Here is a 27,359-nt window from a genome sequence, read left to right as displayed (position 1 = left end):
ACACCAATATTTATGACAGCACACCACACAGTAATTCGTTTACTATGTAGTGGTCTTCCATGAAACTGTTTAGGATTGTTTTCTACCTATTTGCAAAAATTCTACTTGTGAGGAGAACATTATCTGCAGGAACATTGTGAATGATATCTTCACTGCATAGCTGGTAGTTTTCACATTCATGTTTGTGAAGTTTTTGAACAACCAGCATTTTGTACAGATGGTACTTGAGACCAGTGTGTAAAGTTCTCCTGACAGTTGGATCAGACAGTCCCAAAGCAGATTTTTTTCCAGAGTTTGAATGCTTCAGGGTCTTCCAGGTTTTATTTTGCTTTTAAGTACTGAATCTGTGGCCCAGACATTTTTGGTCCATAGTAATATGGATTTTTGGTCTGGAACAGCATCATTTCAATTTAGCCCAAAATGAATGTAGAAAGTTCACTGAATCACAATCACAGTTTCAACAGTAAATACATGGTATGCACCAGTCCAAACCATTAGTGGTAATTGGGAGGAAGGGGGCGAGGGGTCAAGTATTAGCTACCTGAAGACACCATTATCACTTGCCTAGCTTCGTTAGTACCACATTGATGACCTTGTAAGTTATGGGAGGGTCTCCTTTTGATGTTCATATATATGTGTATGTGTATATATATATATATATATATATATATATATATATATATGTATGTATGTATGTATATATATATTTGTTTTTGTTTTTTTCACCCAGGTTGATAAACATGAATCTTCAAGAGCAATAAAGAAAGCAGAACTACTTGAAAATTTGCGACGCTTGTTTCCTGGTGTGGTAAGTTTATGTTTATTGCTATTAGTTGAAGTACATACATAATCATCAGTTTTAACATCCATTTTTCCATGCTTGCATGGGTCAGATGGAATTCATTGAGGCAGATTTTCTATGGCTGGATGTCCTTCCTGTCACCAGTCGTCACCTGTTTCCAAGTAATATGATATTTCCCCATGGCTGGACATGTTTACATGGAAGATTGAAAACAAAGGAAACTGCTTATATGGGAATGACACTCATTTACAACTATCACTTGATATCAAGGTCAGGAGATACTAACATATGCATGCACACACACAAATAAACAGACACATACACACATATGTATGACAAGCTTCTTTCAGTTTCCATCTACCAAATCTACTCACAAGGCTTCAGTCACTCTGGGGCTATAGAAGAAGACGCCCACGGTTCCACACATTGGTAATGAACCTGGGTTTAAATGGTTTGGAAGTGTGCTTCTTAACTACACAATCATGCCTGTACCTTGCTACTTGAAACATGTGCTACATAAAAACAATGTGATCCTTTGTATGATAACATGCCAGGCGAAATGCTTAGCGGTATTTCGTTTGCCGTTACGTTCTGAGTTCAAATACCGCCAAGGTCGACTTTGCCTCACATCCTTCCGGGGGTCGATAAATTAAGTACCAGTCACGCACTGGGGTCGATGTAATCGACTTAATCCATTTGTCTGTCCTTGTTTGTCCCATCTTTGTTTAGCCCCTTGTGGATAACAAAGAAATAAGTATGCTTATTTACAATCTAATATGTAAATGTTTCCAGCTATTGAGCTTTTTGTTGTTCAAAGTACCATGGAAAATAATACCTTACTAGGAACAGTGAAGGTAGGTGACAGGAAGAGCATTCATCCAAAGAAAAACTGCCTCAATAAGTTTTATCTGACTCATATTGGCATGGAAAAGTTGTCAGTAAAACCAAACAAAGCACATAATTCAGTTAAATGATTCTTTTACTAAAAAAATCTAAATTATTTAAAAGGTGGTCTATCTCCTTGAGAATTTATATAATTAAATTTTTGTCTATCTTTTGTTTAATCTGAAATGATGGAGCAGCACTGACAACCTTTGCCAAGTTCTTCCAATCTTATGATGTTAATTCAGTTAATATTCTGCTTGAACTTTGCTAAGTTGATGCTTGCAGAAAAATTGCTGGAAAGAAAGAAGCTGTGAAGAGTTGCATTTAAGTGGGAAAAACTTAATGTTTATGTGAAACAATTTGTGATGTAAGGCACAGACAGATGGGTTTCAGTGTTGTTAGTTTAGAGCAGAAGTTGTAACATCTTAATGAATTTACTGATTAAATACATTACTTTTTGATATAATCTGTATCAGCATTCCTGATATGTAATGGTACTTGTGCTTTGTACTGTCAGCAACTGCTCAGAGTTGAACTATTCATTGTACATAAGTGAAGCCAAATTTTTGCGATGCAGGTTTGTGAATGTTTTAAATGTATGGTCACCAAGAAAGAACATCAAATACTGTGAGGTCTAGTGCTTGTAACAAGTTTCTGAGAAAAACTGTTACAGATGATCTAAATGGGTGTTGCGTTGCAAGATTGTTTCCTTCACATGCATAGTTGTTATACTGTTGTCATGTCAGTGCAAGATGTTTCTAGTTCTTTTCTCATAGAAAAGTAATGGAAATCTGGTGTGGGCTGTCTGTTTTATAGACAGACTACTCGTTTGCAAAAGGTTGTTGAGTAAATGGGGAGGAGAGCATGTGTGTGGTTGGAGAGGGTAACAGTGAGCAGGTTGTTTGAGTAGAAAAGGAGAGATACATGATCCAGTCCTAAAGTGTACCACTGGTGGGATAGAAGAGATTATCTGTGTGGGTAGAGAGGGTTACAAAATGGACAAGGATACATGATCCATTCTTAAGGTATATTAGAAGCAATTGAATGTGGGTTATGAAATAGTGTTGCTGGGTCAGATTCACTCAGCCAGACCGTAAATATAATTTACTCAAACTGAATGTTTGTCTTTTTTCTTAATCTACCATTGATTCTGAAACTTCTTTATTTTTAAAAAGTTGTATAGAATTGTCTTGCTTAAATTTTTTTTTGTGTTCATTATTAAATTAAAATGGTAATCTATTTATTCTAGCACGGTCGATTGATTGATTTGTGTGAGCCAAGCCACAAGAGGTACCAAGTAGCTATTACTAAAGTACTTGGCAAATATATGGATGCTATAGTATGTGATAATGAAAAAACTGCTAAGGATTGTATCCAGTATATGAAAGAACAGAGAATTGAACCCGAGACCTTCCTTCCACTTGACTACCTTGATGTAAAGCCTGTCAATGAAAAGCTTAGGTAAAGACTAATTACCTTATTGTAGTTTAGTACTGTCATCTGTAAAGTCTGAAACAGTTTTTTGGATATCTTTAAGTGTCCATACTTACTAAACGTAGATAATTGGTTGTTAGATTGTTAAAAAAATAGAAACTAATTTGTATTTCATTTTTGTCTTGATCTTTTTCCAGAGATATCAGAGAACCTAAAAATGTCAAACTAGTTATTGATGTCATACGTTATGATCCCCCTGCCATCAAGAAAGCCTTATTGTTTGCTTGTGGGAATGCCCTTGTCTGTGAAACTGTTGAAGATTCTCGTAGAGTTGCATTTGGTGGTCATGAAAGACACAAGGTATTTTTAGTCCTTTTCATTGCCCCCATTTCTTTTTTGTACTGATATATAACAAGAACCTTAGTTTTAGTTTGTGGTCCAGCACTAAATTGATTTTCGTCTAATTATAAGTTAACTGTTAAAACTACATATTGATATTCAAAATCTGTATGCATTTTTCTTAGTTATAAATAAGTCAAACAGTTATCATTGGTAATTAAAAATTTTTAAACCAAACCCCTTAAAACTTATCATTGTAACTGCTATTAACTTTGTTTCCAGGATTGTGTTTTTTAATTTTGAGGTTACATTATGCAATTTACATTGCCCACAAATATCCCTTCATTTATTTCAAACTATACATTTTTAAAGTAATTATATTCTTTTAGTCAGAAAGATATTTTGCAGGCTTTCTTTATGTTTTTTTTTGTTTTGTTTTTTTAATTTCTTGTTTCAATTTAAATCTGCCCAAATAATCTGCTTGATTTATGTTTAAACTGGCCAGATCTAACTTCTCACACCTACCCTACATTGTCATTCTAAAAATAAACAATCACATCATCAAAACCTCAAGCTATGAGATAATGCATGATTAATTTGAAACAGCGTGAATATCAAAGTGCTACATTTGATAGAGTAATCCGAATGCTAAAGGGTTAAGATTTATCACAAGATTGGTTCTTGTTAGTGATGTAGATTTTATTGTATAACTAATAAGTGTGTGTGTGTTCAAAACGACTCTGGACTGCTTTAGCATAAAGTTTACAATGACCTTGATAAGTGTTATGTAGTCTAAACTGCCTATTTCATTTGATTTATTTTTCTTCAGTCAGTTGCCTTGGACGGGACCTTATTTCAGAAATCAGGAATTATATCTGGTGGTGCCAGGTGAGTAAAGAAACATCTTAATGTTATTTGCAAAAATACTTCATCAATCAAATGATATATTCAGGATATTTTTTGGTTTATTTTACCAACTTAGTTATATTTAATTCAAGAACAATATTTTTTATTCATTTAAGTATTTTAAACAAATTAGATTTTTGTCTTTTTTGCTTGTTTGTTTTTTGTAATTTCATGTTTTTATTGTTTCTTTTAACAATTCTCATTTTACTGAGAGTAGTACCATAGAGAGAAATTTTTCATATTTGGTTTAAAACCCTTACACCTTTATGTATTTATTTTACCTTTGAGACAAGTCTTTTTGTAAACCATCTGCTCTTCCTTGGTATATGACTATGAAGTAGTTGAATCAGTAACAGAGTTATAGTAGGTGGGTAGTATAGTAAACACAAATGACCAAAATCTAGTGAATTTCACAATATTTACATTTTTTATTTGCATATTAGAATTTAATCTTTTAATTGATAAATATATAGGTATCAAATTGTTGGATCAGGTGATGAAAGTCAAGGAGAGGGTCATAGTCCAAGTAGTTAGGGAGAGACTTAATCTGGATGAGATGCAGTTTGATTTTGTGACAGGGAGAAGCACCACTGATGCTATATTTCTGGTAAGACAGCTGCAGGAGAAATACATAGCCAAACATAAACCACTGTACTTGGCTTGTGTTGACATAGAGAAAGCCTTTGACAGGGTCTTGTGATCTCTTATCTGGTGGTCAATGCGGAAATTACAGATAGACGAGTGGTTGGTGAGAGCTGTACAAACCATTTACAGGGATGCTGTCAGTAAGGTGAGGGTTGGCAATGAGCATAGTGTAGAGTTCAGGATAGAAGTAGGGGTTTACCAACGATCAGTCCTCAGCCCCAACAGAAGAAACCTAGCAAAACCCAAAGTCTTAGTAAGTAGGAAAGCAGACAAATCACAAATCCCTTCAGATAGAGGGCCCTGCTTGATCTGTAGCAAAGGCATAGGTAGAAATTCAATAAGATGTACCTGGTGTAAGTTATGTACACATAAGAGAAGGTGCAATATTAGAAGAAGGTTAACAGGGAAATTAGTTTTTTGTGTGTAGAAGGTGCACAGGTACAATTAACACTAAAAATTTACAGAAAATAGACTCCAATGAATGCCAGGGGGGAAAACTATAAGTAGTCGATAGCTTCCATTACCTAGGTGACCAAGTCCGTAGCAGGGGGAGGTGCTCCGAGAGCATAGCTCCTAGAATAAGAATAGCTTGGGCGAAGTTCAGAGAGCTCCCACCTCCTGGTAACAAAGGGCCTCTGGCTCAGAGTGAAAAGCAAATTGTATGATGCATATGTGCTAAAAGCTATGCTACATGGCAGTGAAACATGGGCTATGACTGCTGAGGACATGTGTAAGCTTGAAAGAAATGAAACTAGTATGCTTTGCTGGATGTGCAATGTCAGTGTGCATGTACAACAGAGTGTAAACGTCTTAAGAGAAAAGTTGGGCATAAAAGGCATAAGATGTGGTGTGCAAGAGAGATGACTGCATTGGAGTGGTCATATAATGAGTATGGTTGTGGACAATTGTGTGAAGAAGTGCCGATCCCTACCAGTAGAAGGAAGCTATGGAAGAGGGAGACCCAGGAAGCCATGACTAGTGACCAAGACATTTGGCGATATGTCGTGCTTGTGAAGACCTGTCAATCAAGCCAAGTGAAATCATAGTCGTGTCCGTTGTTTGTGTCACGTAACTGGCATGTGAAAAGCACCTTTCAAGCGCTGGGCCTCATGTAGGCAATGTGGCTGATGCTGGTGTCAGAACTAGCAATCATGCTGGTGGCACGTAAAAAGCATCTTTTGAGTGCTGGGTTTCATGGAGGCAATGACAAATGACGGAGACGTTTGGCAATATACTGTGCTTGAGAAGAAAGATCCATCAAGCCAAGTGAAATTGTAGTTGTGGCAGATACTGGTGGCATGCAAAAGCATCCATTACACTTTTGGAGTGGTTGGTGTTAGGAAGTGCATCTGGCTTTAGAACCAAACCAAATCAGACTGGAATCTGGTGTTGTCCCTCAGCTTATCAACCATGGTCAATTTGTCCAACTCATGCCAGCATGGACAATGGACGTTTGATGATGATGTAAGCATGATTGTTTGGTTAAGAAATGTGCTTTGCAATCACGTGCCCAAGGTGCTGTGCAGCACCTTGGGCAAGTGTTTTCTCCTATAACCTTGGATTGATCAAAGCATTATGAGTGGAATTATTCAGAAGTTCATATGAGACTGTTGTTGCTTAGCATGGCAAATATTCACTTAGTAGTTTTATTTAATTCAGTGACCTGAGAGCCAGAGCTCGTCGATGGGATGAAAAGATGTTGAACCAACTGAAAACCAGAAAAGAGAAGTTGACTGATGAGCTAAAAGAACAACTGAAAAAGAAGAGGAAAGAATCTGAATTAAACACTGTTAATTCCCAAATCAAAGGTTTGGAAACGAGGCTCAAATATTCCATTACTGACAGAGATAACACTGTAAGCAGATTTCACTTTTTCTGTTTATTTATTGAAAAAGAGCTTATTTTCAGAAAATTATCCCATATGAAGCAGTTTATAATTTACTTATGGATGCTGTAATTTTTTAGATACGTTTATAAAGAGTACATATAAGGGGATAAAAGGGTCAATGTTTTAAAACATGTTTACAACATTACATGTTTAGTATTCACGAACAATATAGTTAAAATGTCTTCAAATTTTAATCACTGGAACTTTCATGATGACCTAACTTTATACTATATTTAATTCCCTTTTCATTCTGGGATCTAATCCCACTTTGGTCAACTGCCTTCATTGCTTCTACACTGGTAATATGTCTTCCAGTCATGTATTGAATTTTTTAACTCAGTAGACTAATCCTCCATACAAGTTAACAGTTGTGTCTTAATGCTAAGAATCAATATAAAACCTTATTTATTCTGTTATTGAATTGATTTTACTGGATATCAGTCATGTTAAAAAATTATATTCTTTTATTTTCAGTTGAATAAACAACTTACTCAAAATGAAAGAGATTTAAATACGTATAATGATATGCTGAAGTCTTTTGAGGTAAGTTTATTTGTTTAATATAGCATTAATATTTCATGTTTCTGCAACTGAGGAAAATATTTCTCTAATTTTGTCACTGAACATATTATGTGAGCTACTTTAATATTGCAGCAGTTTACTTATAATTTTCATAATTGATACATTCTTCTGTGATTATTCTATTCTTGTTGACTGCCACTGTCCCCAGCTTTGATAAATACAGATTTTTGCTTTTCCACTTCCTTTAGGACGTAACATTTATATAATTATTGTTACTACACTTGATTCAGTATGAGGATTTGAAGAACAAAACAATGAGAATTTTAAATCATTAGGTCTCAAATTAAAATTCAACTAATGTCTGTCAAATTTATTTTGTCCTGAAAACACTTTACACAATTTCTCCAAAATTACAGAACCTCTCCTATATTTTATGGATACAAAGAGAATTTATTCATATTAAAAAAAAGTGATATGAATTATTTAAAAATATATTGAATATTATTTTTTTTATAAAAAAATTTCTGAGAATTTATTTAAAGGCAATTTATCTCACAGAATTTATTTTATGGAACCTAATTTTGAAAATATTGCTGTAGACAAAACATTATTCTACTTACTTCAGTCTGCTTAGCTCAAATCATATAATACTTCTACTTCATAGTTGGATGGTTATGTTAGAGAACAAACCATACTACACCAGTTATTATAAGTAGTAACCAATTTTTTAAAAGAATTATCTTGTTATTCATGTCAACATGAAAAAAAATATGTAATACAGTGGTAAAAGTAATTTAGTTCCTTATTTATAACTAGCTGAAGACTGCCCTCCGGGCAGTTTTCTGCTAGTCAAACTTGGAGTGTGTGTGTGTTTATATTACAGTGCGTGTGTGAGAGAGAGAACATTGAAAACAATGAATGAAATAAACATGAAATGAAAAAATCATATAAATAAAAGCTTGTTAAAAGCTATCAGCATTCTTTGGGTTGAACCCCCAGAAATGCCAAAATAAAGAGCTGGTTTTCTTAGTTAATTTCCATAAAAATTTTATATTTATTTACCTTTGTTTTAAAGTGAAAATGTATGGATGTGTGTGTGGGAGAGAGAGAGAGAGTGTGTGTCACCTTGATATCACTTTCTCTCTCTCTCTCACACACACAAATGTATACAAACGTACATAGAAAAAACACGTGCGTGTACGACTGACTACAAATACATAGAGCTGAAAACGGCATGCAAAAAGTAAATAAATAAAAACTTTTACTGAAATTAACGAAGTGTGTAGGTTCAAACGAAAGAATGCCAAACTATCTTGTACTGACTATTTAAATTTGTGAACTTGAAATATTCAGTAATAAAAGGAAGATCAGAAAGTAAATTTTATTGAAAACTTCAATTTATAAAAATTCTCGCTTAGTAAATATTTCTTTCAGTAATTTATCGTAGTTGTAATATATCTGTAATTTAAAGTAACTTCAAAGTAACCCTAGCACATTTAGCCTACTAGAAATAGCAGCAATTACATAGTTATTATTGTAAGGCTTATAGTGCTCCAAAACAGCCATACCAACAAAATCACTTCTTACTAAAAAAAATTATATCAGTATACTATATTGTGGAAGCCTCATAGTTTTACATCTATTTTGTCTAATAGCATTCATTCATTAAGTAATTTTTTTACATAATGTATAAAGAATAAACTGTGGATTTTGCAAATAGCAAATTAAAATTTGAAATGAATACATATTAAACAAGAGATGCTTCCAAATTCATCTTCTCCATCTTTAAATATTTTATTAGAAATCGACTTCTTACTTATTAAAATAAAGTATAATAATAAGCAAATTGATATGTGTGAAAAAAATCAGTTCAAAAAAGAACAATTCAAACTTTTTGAGAGGTCCAAAAAGAGAGAAAGAATGATTTCTAATAAAGATTCATCATATTCATAAAAAGCAGCCAGAGCAAGTAATAAGGATATGAAAATAGTAGTTGAAAAATATCGTTATAGGTATAAATATGCCATAAACAATTATAGAAAAATGGAGGAGAAAAAGATGTTGAATCAAAATTAGATTTGATACAAAATAGGATTCAATACATGCACACGTTTCAAAGGACAATACAAATATGTAAGAAAAAAATTATAATCATAGTAATTATAATTAAATTTATGCATTGTCATTCTCATTAGTATGAAGAATTTTGGGAAGGACATCAAAAAAGGGTTTAATAAAATAAATAGAAAAAATGTATACACTTAACACATAAGGATATAGTCATACGCATATACATACACGATACACACAAAACGTGCATACACATACAAGGGTGCATAGAGCCAGAGTGAGAGGTGAAGGTAGAGGAGATAAATGGCAAAGAGTGCATTGTGTGAATGAGAAAGGAAGGGGTCGTAGATGAATAACAAAAGAAGGAGTGAAAAAGCCGATAAATTGCGTTTGAAGTGTGAGTATATTTGTGTGTAAAAGAGAGCTATGTTTGCATGTGTGTGTGTGTGTACAATGGGAATAGGATTTTATTTATTTATGTGTTTCAGCCAAGTGGCTGCGGTCATGCTGGTGCATGGTAACATCGAACACTGAAAATGTGTGAGTATATGTGTCTATATGTGTGTGTGTACAAGAGAACTATGTGAAACTTTACATGTAAAGTAAAGAAAATATAAAAAATAATCCAGAATCCTTGTCCAGTACTGGGTCGATCCCCCAAATCTAATCAGTTCATGCCAGTCACAAGGCCAAACATCCCTGAAAGTTGCATCTGAATCCATCCAGCGGTTCTTGAGTTATCTTGTTCATGGACAAACAAACAAACACGACTGCAAACAATACCTCTGCCTTCGCTAAAGTGGAGGTAATTATCATTAATGAAAATGGAAAATTTCGCCTGCAATGAATTAATATTGTCTATTAAATTTACTCTGCAGTGAATGCAACGACTATTTAAATTAGAGAACAACTTCTAGTTCAAATATTTAATAAACTTCAGAAATTGAAATTGCAGGAAATTTCTTGGAACATGAATTTTAAAAAAAATTTTTCAGATGGTCAAACCTTTAATAATTGCTTTCTTTTAGTAACTGCCACATACCTAATTAATAAGTAGTTTTCTCCATTATATTATAGATATATATAAGGATGTTAATCACCTGCTGTTTAATATACATTTAGATATTACCTAAATATTTAATTAACCCTTTAGCATTCAGATTATTCTGCTAAATGTAATGCTTATTGATTCACATAGTTTTGAATTAATCATACATTATGTCATTGCTTTGAAATTTTGATGATATGATTGCATATTTTTAGAATAATGCTGTAGAATGGATGTGAGAGCCCAGATCTAGCTGGTTGGAGCATAAAATAGTTGGAACATTTGGGCCGGATATGGCTGGTTTAAATGCTAAAGGGTTAAAGCTGAACCTCTAGAAGTATATTGACATTTAAAACCTCGATATTAACCCCAAACAGAATTTATGTATCTCCTTATTACAGAACCCTCTTAGTAACTGTATTTCAATACTGAGGTAATGGGAGTATACTCCGTATTTCAGATTTGCATTAACCCTTTCATTACCAACCTGGCTGAAACTGGCTCTGGCTCTGAGTACAAATATCTTGTTTTCATAAGTTTTAAATTAAAATCTTCCACTAAACGTTAGTCACAATTTATATTCCTAACACTGGCTTAATGATAACTAAGTTATTTTACTAAATTCTTTGTTATATTTAAAGTAATTGAAAGAAACACAGAGCATCTCAAAATAAATACAATAACGAAAGAGTTAAACATTTTTTAATACTTATAATATTTTTCAAAAACTAGTCTTCATTTTATTTTTAAAAATCCAATGTCATATCAGATTTTATTTTTATTTTACTCTCTGCATTGTTTTTACAGCCACGTATGAAAGAAATTGATCGTGTTATGACTGAGCGAGGTATCAAAATCAAAGATCTGGAGACCAAAATGAATAATGTTGAAGATGAAGTATTTTCAGAATTTTGCTTACAGATAAAAGTTGACAACATAAGGTTTGTGAATAGATTAAATTATGTCAGTGGGGGCAATTTCTATAAAAAAAATTTACTAAACCTGACTCACATACTTTCTTCTACAGTAATCCAGTGGTCAATAATATTGGGTTTATTTTTCATATATGGAAATATTATATCAGAAGCATACTTTGAATGTACGTCCTTAGTGTTTAATTTCACTGATTAAAATTATGTAGCTCCTCTCCATAGGAAGCCCTCTATTTTACTCGTTAAAGCAGCGAGCTGGCAGAATCATTAGCAGGCCAGACAAAATAGTTAACAGGATTTTGTCCCTCCTTACATTCTGAGTTCAAATTTTGCTTGAGTTTCGCTTTCGGGGTCAATAAAATAAGTACCGGCTGTGCACTGGGGTCAATGCAATTCCTCCAAAACTGCTGGCCACATGCCAAAATTTGAAATCATTTTACTCTCTATGTTTATGTGCATGATATATTGTAGTAATTTTACATTTAGGGTTACATATCTTTAAGTAGTAAAGTATTAAATTGTAAGGTGAAGTATATTTGCCACTTAAATGTGGCTGACTCCTAAGGGTGGATGTTACTGTTGCTTTTAGCCCCAGGAGAACATCTCCTCCAGCTGGCTATCGACACACATCTGTGTCCTGTCTGCATTTGCAAAGGGAAGTTATCTTTCCCGTCTTGATCTGCAATACGTATGGACTTGTTATTAAATTGTATTACATACTAAAAGCATATATAATAATACATGTTCAGTAGGTAGTAGAGTTGATGCTCAACCAGCTGTTTTGTGGCATTTAGTTTGTTGGCTCTTGTTTTTGGGGTTCAGTTACTACCAGTTTTGACTTTACATCTTATCTTTGTACAAAGTTAATTACAAGTATTTATTCTATTGACTAAGTCTTAAATACTTTAAATCAGATAACATTAGTGTTGCTATTACCTGCAAAATAAGTTCCAGTCGATAGTGATAGCTAAGGCACCTGGTCTTGTCCAGGTGCAAAAATTTGGCTTATACTAGGTTGGGGCTAAGTAGAAACAGCCAAATGATAAAACCTCTCTTAGAACATGTCTTGTACATGGTTTGCTGTACCAAATGAGATCTTTTGAAAGTAGGTGTACAAACATATGTAATCATCATCACCTCTGTCATCTTTGTTCTAATGCCCACCTAGTTTTATATGGGTCAGACGGAATTCATTGAGGATGATTTTCTATGATCAGCTGCTGCTCTTCCTGTCTTAAACCCTCACCTACATCCAGGCAAGGTGATATTTCCCCATGGCTACACGTTCTTGTGTTGTATGACAGTGACACCCATTTACAAGTATCACACAGCACCAAGACAAGGAAGCAGCAATACACATACAGACACAACAGGCTTTCATTTTCCAGCTACAAAATCCACTCCCAAGGCTTTGCTTGGTGAGGGCTACGATAGAAGATGACCAGTTGGATAACATCCTAAACCACATGGTCAAGAAGTTCTTAACTACATACCTATATATATATATATGTATGTTAATCTATTTATGGAGGGAACCTGTGGAAAAGGTACACCCAGGAAGACATGGAATGAGGTGACAAAGCATGATCTTAGGCTGTCGAATCTCACTGAAGCAATGACAAGTGATCGAGACCTTTGGCGATTTGCTGTACTTGAGAAGATATGTCGAGCCGTGGATAGTGCTGGTGACATGTAAAAGGCACCCACTACATTCCAGGGATGGTTGACATTAAGAAGAGCATCCAGCTGTAGAAACCAAGCCAAATCAGATTGGAGCCTGGTACAGCTCTCCAGTCCCAGTCAAACTGTCTAACCCAGTGATTCCCAACTGATTTTTGGCCAGGCCCCACCAAATCATTTCTAAAATTCTGATGCCCCCTTGTGATATTTAATTTTTGTAATTCAAAATTTTTTTTAAATAGTTCAACGGATGTAAAAAAAAAATGTGTAGAAAACGAATATGAAAAATATGCATGGAAATCAACGGGGAGGGGGGGCGGAAAATTCACAAGATCTGAGGTTTTCCCTCATAACTTCTTTTTTTTCTTAAATGAAATTTTATATAAAAACCTCAATTGGCATAAATTACGATTATAAAGAAATTTGTGGGAAAATCTTTTCTGAGAGGTGGGGAGAGGACTTGGGAAAATGCACACAATCTGAGTTTTTCACCCATTACTTGATGACAGTTTAGTGTGGATAGCGGATATAAATCTAAATTTTAAATAGTCCTCTGAATAATGACAAACTTTTTTTTACTTGCACTACTCATTTTATGTATTTTTGAATCTGCATAACTACAGATTTCTGTGCACCCAACTTTGGATGATCATAACTTTCAGAAAAAAGGATATTTTTTAATGAAATTATCTACGAATATGTGTTATATCATGTAGATTCCGAACATACAAAATTTTGGTGGGGAAAGTGTTTTAGGAGGGGTTGGGGTGGGTAATTTAGGAAATTTCACTGGAGTCCACTTCAATTCGTCTTAACTTTCAAGAAAATGGATATTTTGTAATGAAATTCTCTACAAATATACCTTGGACTATGTAGATTCCGAGGATATAGGAATTTTGAGGGAAAACAATTAAAAATGTTCAAACAGGGAATTATTCCATTCAATATCATGTTTATTATAGAAATATGTAACAAATTATGCTTTACACTTCTATATTTAACTGTGCATGTATATTCCTTATTTGGCGTCTGGTGTCTTCTGTCTTATTATTAGAAATGTTTACCTGGGAATTTACTTAAAGTGAAAAAAAAGAAATTGTATACAACAGATAAGTTGTCTTAACATATTTCTGTGTACCAGACCATTAGCCCTTATATTTAGCATAACACGTATTCTGGTGAGAGCTTCATTGCCTGTTTGTTGCTTCAGTAGAAACTACGGATGCACAAATGCACAAAACGGAGAAAATGAAACAAATATGGGCAACTTGTTCAGAAACACCCACGAGTGGGGAACTGTTCTCAAAAATAGCCTTCAATTGTTTTCCCCCAAAATTCCTATGTCCTAGGAATCTACATAGTACGAGGTATATTTGTAGAGAATTTCATTTAAAATATTCATTTTCTTGAAAGTTAAGATTAATTGAAGTGGACTCCGATGAATTGTCCCAAATTCACCCCCTCCCTTTCAAATTTTGTATATTCAGAATCTATGTGATATAACACATTCGTTCAAAAAGATTTCAGTATAAACTTTAGTAAAATATGCTCAAAAAGAAACAAAAAATATTCTGTGAATCTTCTCAGCAGCAAAAGCCTTTGTATCAATGATGGAAGTTTTTCCTTACCTTTTTTGCTGAATTCATAAAACTAGACCCAGGAATACCTGGGATGAGGTGGTGAAGCACGACCTTCAAGCATTAGGCCTCACCGAGACAGTGACTAGTGACCAAGACATTTGGAAATATGCAGTGCGTGAGAAGACTCGGCGAGCCAAGTGAGACCATAACCCATGGCCTATGCCAGGGGTGTAACCAGCCCACTTATGTATACCTTTCCTTCATTGGACACTAAACTCTACTTGTGAAGACCTGTTGAGGCAAGTGAAATCAAAATCAAATCAAATTTGCAAATTCGATGACTGGCACCCGTGCCAGTGGAGCTCTAAGAGCACCATCCGAGCATGATCACTGCCAGAGCAGCTGACTGGCACCATTCGAATCTGATCGTTACCAGCATCGCCTTACTGGCACTTGTGCCGGTGGTATGTGAAAAAACATTCAGGCGAGGTCGTTGCCAGTGCTGCTGAACTGGCTCCTGTGCCTGTGGCACATAAAAAATACTACATAAGTCTGTCTCCAGTTCATTTCTGTATAGGAAATTAAGATGGTATTGCTTTCAGTACTGACCAGTTCTATACTACATACACGCACACTCAAACACAAACACACATGCGTTTGTAATTACCTACATGTTTTCACATACCACCAAATTGAAGGAAATAATCTTATTCTCTCTTTAGTGACATCAGAATGTTGAAAATGACCTGTTGTCTCTAAAGTGTCAAACATTTGATAAAATTGTCCACAGAAGGGATGTAAAGAATTTTTTTTTTAATTACTCATTCTCGAATTGCCCCCTTTCTCTTATTGGTATACTAAACATTGTGTACAAAAGGTACACAACATAACCCTATGCATGCCCCACATTGAGAATCACGAGTCTAACCCATGCCTGCATGGAAAACGGACACTAAATTATGTGTGAATATATATACACACACACACATAATGTCTAAAACATTATAAAAATTACCATCTCAGTATTTTATACACAAATTTCAATGTGAAATAAAATATAAATTGTTTTTCTTTCCATGATATTTGAGACTGCTTAGTAACATTTTGAAGAATCTTGATATCTAGTGTTACTTATATATTGTCTGTATAGTGTCATCTGAGTGAGATGATTGAGAAAGTGTGTGTGAGAGAGAGAGAGATGGGGTAGAACTTACCACTCCATTTTAACCATCAGTCTTCCTGTTTTATCCCAGAGAACCTCAGAGCTGGGAGTTGTTTTCTTTATGCATTATTCCTAAAAGATTTTGAATTTTTCTGCAAGTTTTGAAGAATATTTGTTGAGAAATGTTGATGCTGTTTCAAGGCAAACAGACATAGACACTTTAGAGTATGTTATAATCTGGAAACTTTTAATTCTTTAACGAAACAATATCTTACTTTTCTGATTATATACTTTCATTTATATATAACTGCATATTAAATTTAAAATATGTCATAAAATAGAAATTAAAAGCTTATTTTGTACCTCTTTATTTTTATTTATTTTTCTTTCATTTTACATTATTTCATGTTTTCAGACAATATGAAGAACGTGAGCTTCAAGTGCAAGAAGAGAGGGCCAAAGTGCGATTAGAGTTTGAGAACCAGAAATTTAAGCTCCAAAATCAAATTGAATTTGAAAGATCACGAGATACAATAGGTAAATCAATCTTGATATTATAATTAGGTGTTAATTAAATAGATCATCATTATGTAATTCACAAATAATTGATTGAGACAATTGTCTTACATATTGAAATTACCTGATGTATTTATGTTATATTGTATAATTGAAAACTATTGTAGCTAACAAAGCTTTTATTCTGTCTCTCAAGGAAATGTACAAAAATGGGACAAAACTGTGAAAGATGATGAAAAAGAATTAGAAAAAGTGAAGAATGATGAGCAGAAACATATGAAAGTAAGGGAGATTCCCCCCCCCCCCTTTCAAAATGCCTTTGTACTAATCAAAAGAGCTAAACTATAACATAAACCTTGTTTAGCCCACTCAAGTGCTCTTTTCTATGTTTTCTGTTATTGATGTCATTTAATTCTCTGCTAGTAATACCACCTTTTGTTCTCAGTTGCATGCTACATGATGTATGCAAGGAATCATTCTCATCTTATTTTTTTCTCTAACACTTAGAGCGTTCACATTCACTTTGTCCTACTACTATGTAGTATTGAAACTGCGCCTGACTTATGTTGTTTGCCTATTTCATGGAGATGGAAAAACCTTTACCACAAAGAAAGCACCAGCTCTCTGAATTTCTTTCATGGCGAATAGAATGGTATTGACTCTCATCAGTCATGCTATTTCTGATGGTAACAGTAACATGGAAATGTTTTTGCATTTGAAGTGGAATAAATATCATACCAGTTTATCAGCCATTTTCTCACATGTATATACATAAACTACTAAATCTTATTGAAAGCATTAGCCAACTGTTTACTTTGCTAGAAAACATTTGTTCTAGATGCTTTGCTATGTAATAGAACTCTGGACCATGTATTTGCAATGCAAACTTCTTGACTGTGTGATTAACCTTTTTCCTATATAAACGGTTGGTGTAGCTCTTGCAGAGCTGTTCATGTAGTTTCCTTTGCGCTCACCAAGCTTTGGAGAGAGTGATTTTGTTAATATCCCATTTTAGCTGTACAAATGGAGTGGTTTAAATTTAGCTATAAACTTCTCTTAAAATTATTTTATGGTATGTAGAACTGCACCATGTTGCAAACCTAAAAGTGCATCTTATTCAAGTTAACTTTATCCTTAATTATGCTAAAATTCTTGATGCTGTTTTCAAAACTTGTTTCTTCAATTGCCTTCCCAGTGCGTCTCCGTTGCTGGTATGTCAGTCATTGGGATATCACTGTTTAGTAAATTATGTACTTTCATCATTTCAGTAAATATTTTTAATGAACTTGCTGAAATTATTTACTCTTTTTTGGAACAGACAGTTGAAATGAAAACAAAAAAAATGTTGTCATATTTGGGGATGGTCATATTGTTTGCCAATTACCCTCATGCACTATATACTTGATCTTCACTTCAGCTTTGTTATTATTCTTATTTTAGTGTCCCTTGTCTGAAATAGGAGACGCATGAGATGGAGAGTCACTGAAGAGGTCACAGGATGTGTGATGAAAGATTTCAGACAAAGGACATTAAAATAAGAATAATAATAAAGTTGAAGTGAAGAACAAGTATATAGTGCATGTGGTTAATTGGCAAAAGATGACCATCCCCAAATATAAAGATATCTTGTTTCAACACAATTTCACATGAAGAATCTTGCAAAACAAATACATAAATGTGAAGAAAAAAAGTATCTTACAAACCACTTACAAATTGGTGTGTAATAGTGCTTCTTATGACATAACTAGTAAAAGTTTAATGCAAACATTTCAGGTTATTGATGAAGCTATGAAAAGTCAAGAAAGGTATAAGCAGCAGCGGATTACAACTAAATCACAAATTGATGACATAGAGGATGTGATGAATGAGATACGCAAACGTCTGTCAGCTCAACAAAAGGAAATATCAACCTGGCAAAAATCTATTGGAACCATAGAAACAAAACTTGAACAGAAGAAAGCAGATCGGCACAGTTTGCTAAAAGCTTGTAAGGTATGTTGATGCATCAGTTTCTTTCATTGTCATCATCATCATTTAACGCCCATTTACCATACTGACGTGAGTTGGACAGTTTGACTGAAAGCTGGGGAGCTGCACCAGGTTCCAATCTGATTTAGTATGGTTTCTGCAGCAGGGTAACCTTCCTAACGCCAACCACTTCAAGATTGTAGTGGGTCTGGCACGTATGCCAGTTACAAAACACCAGCATTGGCCATGACTACAATCTCACTTGGCTTGACAGATCTTCTCAAGCACAGTATATTGCCAAAGGTCTCAGTCACTTGTCACTGCCTCTGTGTGGCCTAAAGTTCGAAGGGTGCTTTTTATGCACCACCGGCACAAGTGCCGGTTCTGTGACACTGGCATTGGCTATGACTATGATTTCACATGGCTTGACAGGTCAGAATATTGATTTCAAATTTTTGTCACAAGGCCAGAAATTTCAGTGAGGGGGTAAGTTGATTACATGGACCCCAATGCTCAACTGGTACTTGTTTTATCAACCCCAAAAGGTTGAAAGGCAAAGTTGAACTCAGAACGTAAAGATAGACAAAATGCTGCTGATGATTCTGCCACTTTCCTGTCTTACAATATTAGAATTCACTCATAAGCATGTGGAAAAAATGTCTTTTGATAACTTTTGATAATCCTTAGCATTATAAAAGTTCTCTACTTAATGGTAAATGTGAAAAGGAATTAGTATCATATTTGTAGGATTTTTTACTTTTGATAGAGTTCACTCTACAGCCAGCTACAAACATTTTGTGAAAGTATAACTTTGGTAAATGAATTGCAGATTGTGTATGTGAAGCAGAAGAGGTTGAATTGATTCAGTAAGGAGCTAAATATATTGTGTTCTTGTAGAATTTATGCTTGGTTAACTTTGAAAATCTTTTTTCTTCCCTGAATTTTATATATGTATATATATTTATGTTCCAACTTGACATTTTTCAGATGGATGACGTTCATTTGCCACTGAAACGTGGTTCTATGGATGACATTAGTCAAGAAAATGATACTTCTAGCCAGAATGATGAAAGTACATCTGACAGCAATGCGCGAGAATCTCAAGGTTCACGAGCAATCTATGAGAGAGAAGCTCGTATACAAATTGACTATAGTATGCTTGATGAGGAAGAAAAGGAGGTAAATTTTGTTTGTCTTATCAGGAGTATGAAAATCTTGTGGGAAATTATTTTAATTATTTTGTAATAATAAGATGGATAATTAATTAAATTGTGACATTTTCTGGACATTATAAACTAAACTGCAAAATTAACTTAAGATTCCTACACAAAATTCATGTTTTGAGTAGGTGTAGTAAGGAATTAATGAACCACTGCTCAGCGATAGTCCAGTCCCTTCTCCATCAAGTGATCATGGAAACTACAGATTCTCAGACTGGGCTGTGTGTTGTGTTCTTGAGCAAGACACTTTATTTCATGTTGTTCCAGTTCACTCAGTTGTATAAATGAGTTGTAACATCATTGGTGCCAAGCAGTATTGGCCTTTCCCTTGGATAACATCAGTGGCGTGGAGAGGGGAGACTGGCATGCATGGGCAACTGCTGGTCTTTTTCATAAACAACTTTGCCCGGACTTGTGCCTCAGAGGGTAACTTTCTTGGTGCAATCCCATGGTCATTCATGACCAAAGAGGATCTTTTACTAATAAGGAATTAAAGAAATAATTTATTAGTTTTTCTGTAACACATTCTAACTTCAAACAATTTACTATGTTGTAGTGCATACTTTCTGTGTTTGAGAAATTTATTCTAATTTTGCACTTTTACAAATTCCAGATGATAGAAAGGCATATCTGTTAAAATATGTTTGTGTGTAAGTACTTATACATACATTCTATCACTTACATATGACTCAACAATCTGTTGCTGTTATTTACTGAGAGACATATTTGATAGTTTTTTAGTGAATGTTTTCTATACTAGAAGACATATATATTAGAACATTCCATGGCTTTGAGGACACAAGTTTAGATATATTCCAGGTTATTGTTGTTTAACGCCAGGTTATCCTTGATAAAATAAACTCTTAATCAAAATTATTCCAGTGTAAGATTTTGTGTATGTGAGTCTGGATAAATTGATTATGTATCTCGGTCTATATTAGACCATCTGTTCCCCTGTTTTTAAGACTAGGGTTATTACAAAGTGATATGGTTGCTACTTCAGTGGCTGCATAAAAGCTCTCTTGCTGATATGTAATATACTCAAAGTTTTAAATTTTTGTGTAGTTACCAGAAAGTTTCACCCAAACCTGTTATAATTCTAACTTATCCTCTTTACTATCAACTTTAAATCTTTTTATTCCTATTTTTAACATTTCCCAACACTTATCTTTTCTAGCTGGATCACCCAGATGATGTTAAAAAGGCTCAAGATGCCTTAAACAAAGGTGTGTCTGATATGCAGTCCACTTTGCAACGGATTAATGCTCCAAATATGAAAGCAATGGAAAAGTAAGTTTGCAGTAATTTACATGTGTGTATCTTTTTATATAGACCCACACACACTCATTTATCTTGTTTTAAAATCTGTACAGGTTGTTACAATTTTGTTTCTTATTTTACTTTATCAGTATTTATTTTATTTTGTTCTTTTAAGGCTTGATGGAGTCAGAGAAAGATTCCAAGAGACCTCTGAAGAGTTTGAAAATGCTCGAAAGAGAGCCAAAAGAGCAAAGACTAATTTTGAAAAAATACGCAAAGAAAGGTACGACAGGTTTATGGTGTGCTTTGATCACGTGGCCACAAGGATTGATGAAGTCTATAAGGTAAAGTATTTCTTAGTTATCTTCTGATACTTCTTTTGCTTAAGGCATTGAATGTATTCTGCTAAAAGTGTTTTTGTCATTTATGTACATGAGTATAGATGATAATTTGATATTTATGGTTTTAAGAAGTATATACGGAATTTCAATGTTTGGCATCTACCTAAACTTTTACTAATTTCCCCAGCTAAAAATATGATGTTGGCAACTATTACATAGCCATTGAGAAAGCAAGCAAAATCAACTTCAAATGCTTTCATAGATTGGGGTAGAAATTCAATATTCTTAGATGATACCATAAGCCTTATTAACTTTGGAGCCAATATAAGTTTATCTTATACAATGTCAATTGAGAAATAAAGGTGATGATAGATGCTTCACAATCAACAACCATGTTTTGCTTTCTTTGCAATAATGTATTAAGATCATTAAGTCTGGTGAATGTGTTTTCATGGAGAAAAGGTATCATACTATGCAGATAGTGGAGTGTTTTGAAAAATTCTATAGTTGTATCTAACCATTTGACAAAACAAAGAGCGTAGTTACCTTTTGACAAGCCTCATATAGTCATTACCATTAACAACCCAAAGTTGCTAGAAAATTCAATCAGACAAAGAATCTGATTTTAGTTTGATCAACACCTTGATAATCAATTACAGTACATCAGTGAGTTGTTAAAAACTGCAAAATTTCAAGTTAAACAAGGTGAAAAGCCTCTATCTGTCCCAACCATAGCAGAGGCTCCATTAGATATGCAGGCAATTATTAGTCAATGGGATGTTATAAGCAATAGTCTCAATAATTCTAAAATAGTCATATCTTTGAATCAGGTAGCATTGAGTGAACAATATTTCCTTGCAGGGTTGAAGATTTTCATTGAAAAAATACCTAACTTACTCCATAATCAAGCATTCTATCCACAACTGTTCACTTGTATGGAAAATTCAGAACACCAAAGAACCTTAAATGAGTTGATGTGGGTAACCATTGCACCTGTATTTGCTGTGATTGTATCATTATGAAGAAGAGTTGACCTAGTAATCAAGCTGTTATCTTCTGAAATATCAACACAAAAGTTTACAGCTCAAATGAAGAGCAAAATATGACAGGTTTGTCTTGGTCATCATTCTCAGAATGTAAATGGTACATCATGCATGAAGGGTTCATGGCTTAAAGTTTTGTTACACCAAAGGACTGATAGGTACCTGACTGTTCTGGGAAGAAGTAAAAAAACTCGGCAACAAGAAACAAAGATAATATATCTTTACAATATATACTGTCATCAAACACCACTTTTATTTTCCCTGACATGAAATATTTAAGAGTAAATCATTGTAGAATCTCTCTTATATTCTTTTAGTTTATATTTTTTGTTTTAATATATATATTTATTTGTACTTTTATTTTGTAGGCTCTCTCAAGAAATCCTAGTGCCCAAGCGTTTCTTGGTCCCGAAAACCCTGAAGAACCTTATTTAGATGGTGTAAACTACAATTGTGTTGCACCTGGAAAACGTTTTAGACCAATGGACAATTTGTCTGGTGGAGAGAAAACTGTTGCTGCTCTGGCATTGTTATTTGCCATCCACAGGTTAGTTCTTTTGTATGGCTTTCTGTTCTGGTGTTATACTTTATGAGAGAGTACTTGGCATAAAAATTTTCTAAGGATGGTAACATCTGACAGAATAATTGGGAAGTAACTGAGAGTGACAATTTGTCTGGAGCGTTTAGATAGCTTTCTATATCCTCTCTCTTTTCTTTCAAAAAGCCACATAAATATTACATTTTTATTAAAAGGTTTATTAAATAGCAAATACATTCTCTTTGATTTGATTAGTTTGTTACAATTTGAATTTACTCTAATATGGTACATTAGAAAACATAATTTCTTTTTTTATTTGTAATTAATTGTTTAAAGTCTCTTCTATCTATTTCTTGCATACACTTACATTTTTCTTTTAAACCTAGCACAATCTATCTATATGTTATAATATATTTTATCATTTCAGCTTCCAGCCTGCACCATTCTTTGTCCTTGATGAAATAGATGCTGCATTAGACAACACCAATATTGGAAAAGTAAGGATAGTTTTACATTAGTTAATTTTTGTTATTTTGTTTATAAGGTGTTTAAGATTTTTAGAACATGTACAAATACTCTATATTAACTAAAATACTAGATTTTATTGACTAAAATGTTACCATGTCAATCACTTAATCCTCATCAACCAATATTTAGCCATTTTGCTACTATATTTCTAGCCAAAATACACCCAGTATGTGTTTTAATTAAATTCTTAAATAATCATAAAATGAGACTGGTTTAATAAAACAACTCTTTTTTATTTATCAATATAATAATGTGATTTTTGGAACACACTTTAACAAATGGTTCTTAGCCAAATCTGTTTTATAATTTTCGTCTCAAAGCAAATCTAATTACAGGTAATTCAACAAAATCTAAAACTGTTGAAATTTTGTTTAAACATCAGTACAGAAAAGGAGTTATTAGCTAATATTCAGTGAGTACACAACAAAATTTTAATGGAGGAATTGTGCAAATTTCTGGATTATTTATCAGTTGAACTTAATGCACATAAGACAGCTAAAAACAAAATAGGTGTACCATAAAAAAAAAAAAAATAGAATGAAATACTGAAATTTGTCTTTGAAGAAAACTAGGAAATGAAATATGCACCATCAACTAAATGAAATAAACCCACATCCTATACATAAATACACAAACACATAATAATGATTCACAATTCAAGTTAATCAAACTTTGTCACATGTTGTACAGGTAAAGTAGATTTTTAGAAAATATTTATAAAACATATATGTTCAGATTTCTAACTTTCTTCAAGTATGTGGAAAACTTCAAAATTTTTTTTTTTTCCTTTGTTTACATTCTGCATAATGATTCAGTTTCTGCAGTAATCGATTCAAAGGAAAAAGTTAAAAAAGTAAAATGTAATCTAATGGTTTTGTTTCCTTGCAAAGACCAACTAGGTCTAATATCTCCCTTAAAATAACTAACAAAAGCAGTTTTAAATTCTTATTATATTCAGGTACAGATTCCTTAATTATCCCCCCCCCCCTCTCTCTGTTCCACTATCGTTTCTTTTGGTAAAAGTATTATCTGATTCATACAAATATATATATATATATATATATATTCACATTCAATTTTCCTAAAAGTGCTCAGATTTCTTCCAAGTGTGTGGGAAACCTCAACATTTTTTTTTTTTTTTCTTATCCTCTCTCTTTATGTTTTGTGTAACAATTCATTTCTGCAGTTATCGATTCAAAAGGAAAAAAAATATAAATATATATATCTAACGGTTTTCTTTTATTAATATCTCCCTAAAAATAACATTTATATCTCTGCATGCAGAGATATAAGTGGTTGTAATTTCTCTTGACATTCAGTAGTCATATAGCAGTGCTTCATGATCGTCCACACTTACAGTCATTCATATTCCTGCAACTTAGAAATTACTGAAAGTGGTTGAAATACATGTGACTGCTATCTGGCCTGGTATAAGATTCCCTCCCACTCAGTTTCTCAAATTGTCAGTAGGACCCATTTACTTTTAATCACAATAAACTTCCCTGGTAGCAAAAGCGCCCGCTTCCATGTCTTGGTGATAGATTCATTCCCTGCTGCCCCAGACTACCTCTCTACACTTCTTCCATCCTACCAACTTAATGGCTCTGATAATATTTAAACCTGGCTCTCTTAAACTACTATTGTGATCCCCCTCCCCCTGCATTGCAAGGCATGGCTTTTCCATTGTAGGATAACCACATCTGATCACCATCAAAAGGTTCTACCTTCCCTTGTCAACTATAGACAGTTAGTGCATACCCCATAAATACATTTTCTCAGTTCCTTTTAGTATTTTGTGTTTTCTCTCTACTTTTGTAAATGTGTAGGTAAATTACTTTTACCCACACAAGCTCTTCTACTCCAGCAAGCTGGTTTAGTCATTACAACTATTTAATTAAAATATTATATTCTATTCAGGTGGCATCATACATTGAAGAACAAGCTGAAATTAATTTCCAATGTGTTGTTATCTCTTTGAAAGAAGAGTTTTACAATAGGGCTGAAGCTCTCATTGGTATTTATCCTGAGGTAAGTCCTTCTTTACTCCTGTTATAACAAGATGGTTAATTACATTGTGAATGTTTTCTCTTTGCTGCTTGAGTTTCTTGATTGGTGAGTAAGGAGTATTGTAGCTTTTTTGTATGCACACAAGATGGCTAGTGCTTGAATGGTTATACCATTGTACTTAAAACTAACAAGTCTAATATTCTACATAATCTTTTCTAATTATTGGTGTGTTCTGTTAAAAAATTCTCCTTGGATATTTATTTTCTTCTAAAGACTTTTTATAAAGACACTGCATTAAGTAGAAAAACTTTCTTTATTTGCTTTTGTTTACTTGGCTGAAAGCATTGATTTTCTTTTTACTCTGCAGTCTGATATACGTACATAAGGTTTGATCTTAGCTGGCTATGTATTGTTGACTCATTCTGTACATGACTATGAGAAAATAAGAAGATATAACAAATTATTTTTAGAAATAAATATGATATAGTTGCTATCAATTTTCATTTTCATCCTCTCATTGATGAATGATTTTATGGGTATTTTTGTTTCTTCAACTGCAATATTTAAATGAAAATATTTTCTTATTTTTTTGCAGGTTGGTGATTGCGTCATCAGCAACGTCCTTACTTGTGATTTAACTGATTATGTTGATGTGCCTCGCAATGAAGACAATGAACTGGCAATTCGTTTAACTCGTTGATAGTCCTGCACAGAAAATAGTTTAACTTATTATTACAGTGCAACAAGGAAATACAGCAGATTGATTCCGGGATGTTAAACAATGCTAAGTTTACTGGTAATGACTAAATATTTGCAACCACAAAACCCTGTTGCTAATTTTATGGTCTTCCACTCAACTGGTAGCATTGATTACTAAACTGAAGAAAATACCATTACATACTGCTGTCATTCAGGAAGGAGAGCCTTCTTAATTCATTTCCTCTTAACTGTTCTTCACATCACTGGGAATTCTCTGTTCTTTATTCCACACAGACTCATTCTTCTGGATAGTGAGCTTGTAATATACAACTCTAATGTAAAGCTGGAGAGAATAAAATCAATGTTTGGATACTTATAGTAGCAAAATAGTTTAACAAAGGTCAAAATAATCTTTGCTCGGGTATCTCATTAATATACATGCTGTAATGATAAAAGTAATGGGTGGATAGCATGGGTGAATAACTGCAGCAAATGTAACTTTTGAATGACTAGCATAGTGGAATTGTGTAATTGTTGTGGGAATGGACAACCTTTGGATAGGTTGCATAAGAGTTTCAATGTAGTGATAGATACCAACAACACTCTATCATTAATTTCACTTGGGTACACTTCAAATTTAAAGATGTTAAGTTGTATCCCTTGCAGCATGTCTGTGTTTTTTTCTTTCTTTTTATAGCATTGTTATCAGGACCAATGACTGTATTTTTAGAATTCTTTGTGGAAATCTTTCTAACCAAGAAGAAAGTCTTTCTTAATATATTTAAAGAAAATATGATACAATATTATCACACTGCCAACAGCAATATACTGAAGTTGACAGTTTATTATTATATTTTAAGGGACAACATTAATGAACTGTTTGAGTTCATTAATGGATGTTCCATCTCCTTAAATCCCTTTTTTTTTTGTGTATAACTGCATTCGCACACAGCCACATACATTTTTGGGTGTGTATTTTTCACTCCAGTCTCTGTACATTCAGCATTGATTTTACTTTAAAAATGACCTAATATTTCAAGTATTACTCCTAAAACACAAGCAACAAGCCTTATTTATATCATTAAAACTTCATAATTTACCAGTCCCACTCTAAAATCTGGTTTTTCCTTTAATTCACATTGCTTCAACTGTGTCAGCCTATATGTAGCATCATATTTTTTTTTCTATCATAACATTCATTTATTGTTCTGCCTAACTCCATTCATTGGGGATATTTTATTTGCAGTAGTTTTTAGAATCACAACTTATTTTCTCCATCTTTGAACTCAGTCGTCCCCATAAACTGTCAACCTCAATTTAACTGTAAATCTAGATTTCCTGCTTAA

General features: G+C 33.6%; 1 protein-coding gene across 1 annotated transcript in view; it reads left to right on the top strand.

Annotated features, from left to right (window-relative positions):
• LOC106869447 (structural maintenance of chromosomes protein 1A) overlaps positions 1-27,129 on the top strand; it is a 55,585-nt gene extending 28,456 nt beyond the window's left edge. Inside the window, exons 12-28 of the mRNA XM_014915197.2 lie at positions 731-808; positions 2,937-3,148; positions 3,319-3,481; positions 4,290-4,348; positions 6,671-6,866; positions 7,374-7,442; positions 11,347-11,480; positions 16,309-16,430; positions 16,606-16,691; positions 18,183-18,401; positions 19,365-19,556; positions 20,775-20,887; positions 21,033-21,201; positions 22,610-22,788; positions 23,207-23,276; positions 25,225-25,335; positions 25,910-27,129. Of these exons, the coding sequence (XP_014770683.1) occupies positions 731-808; positions 2,937-3,148; positions 3,319-3,481; positions 4,290-4,348; positions 6,671-6,866; positions 7,374-7,442; positions 11,347-11,480; positions 16,309-16,430; positions 16,606-16,691; positions 18,183-18,401; positions 19,365-19,556; positions 20,775-20,887; positions 21,033-21,201; positions 22,610-22,788; positions 23,207-23,276; positions 25,225-25,335; positions 25,910-26,014 (2,277 nt within the window). The 3' untranslated portion in view covers positions 26,015-27,129. The remainder of the gene's footprint in view (positions 1-730; positions 809-2,936; positions 3,149-3,318; positions 3,482-4,289; positions 4,349-6,670; positions 6,867-7,373; positions 7,443-11,346; positions 11,481-16,308; positions 16,431-16,605; positions 16,692-18,182; positions 18,402-19,364; positions 19,557-20,774; positions 20,888-21,032; positions 21,202-22,609; positions 22,789-23,206; positions 23,277-25,224; positions 25,336-25,909) is intronic.
• Positions 27,130-27,359: the final 230 nt, after the last annotated feature.

The sequence above is a fragment of the Octopus bimaculoides genome, chromosome 4 (genome assembly GCF_046866305.1).
Source record: "Octopus bimaculoides isolate indiv1 chromosome 4, ASM4686630v1, whole genome shotgun sequence".
Lineage (NCBI taxonomy): Eukaryota > Metazoa > Mollusca > Cephalopoda > Octopoda > Octopodidae > Octopus > Octopus bimaculoides.
The sequence above is the reverse complement of the archived record's forward strand: the minus strand, read 5'-3'. Positions and strand labels throughout refer to the sequence as shown.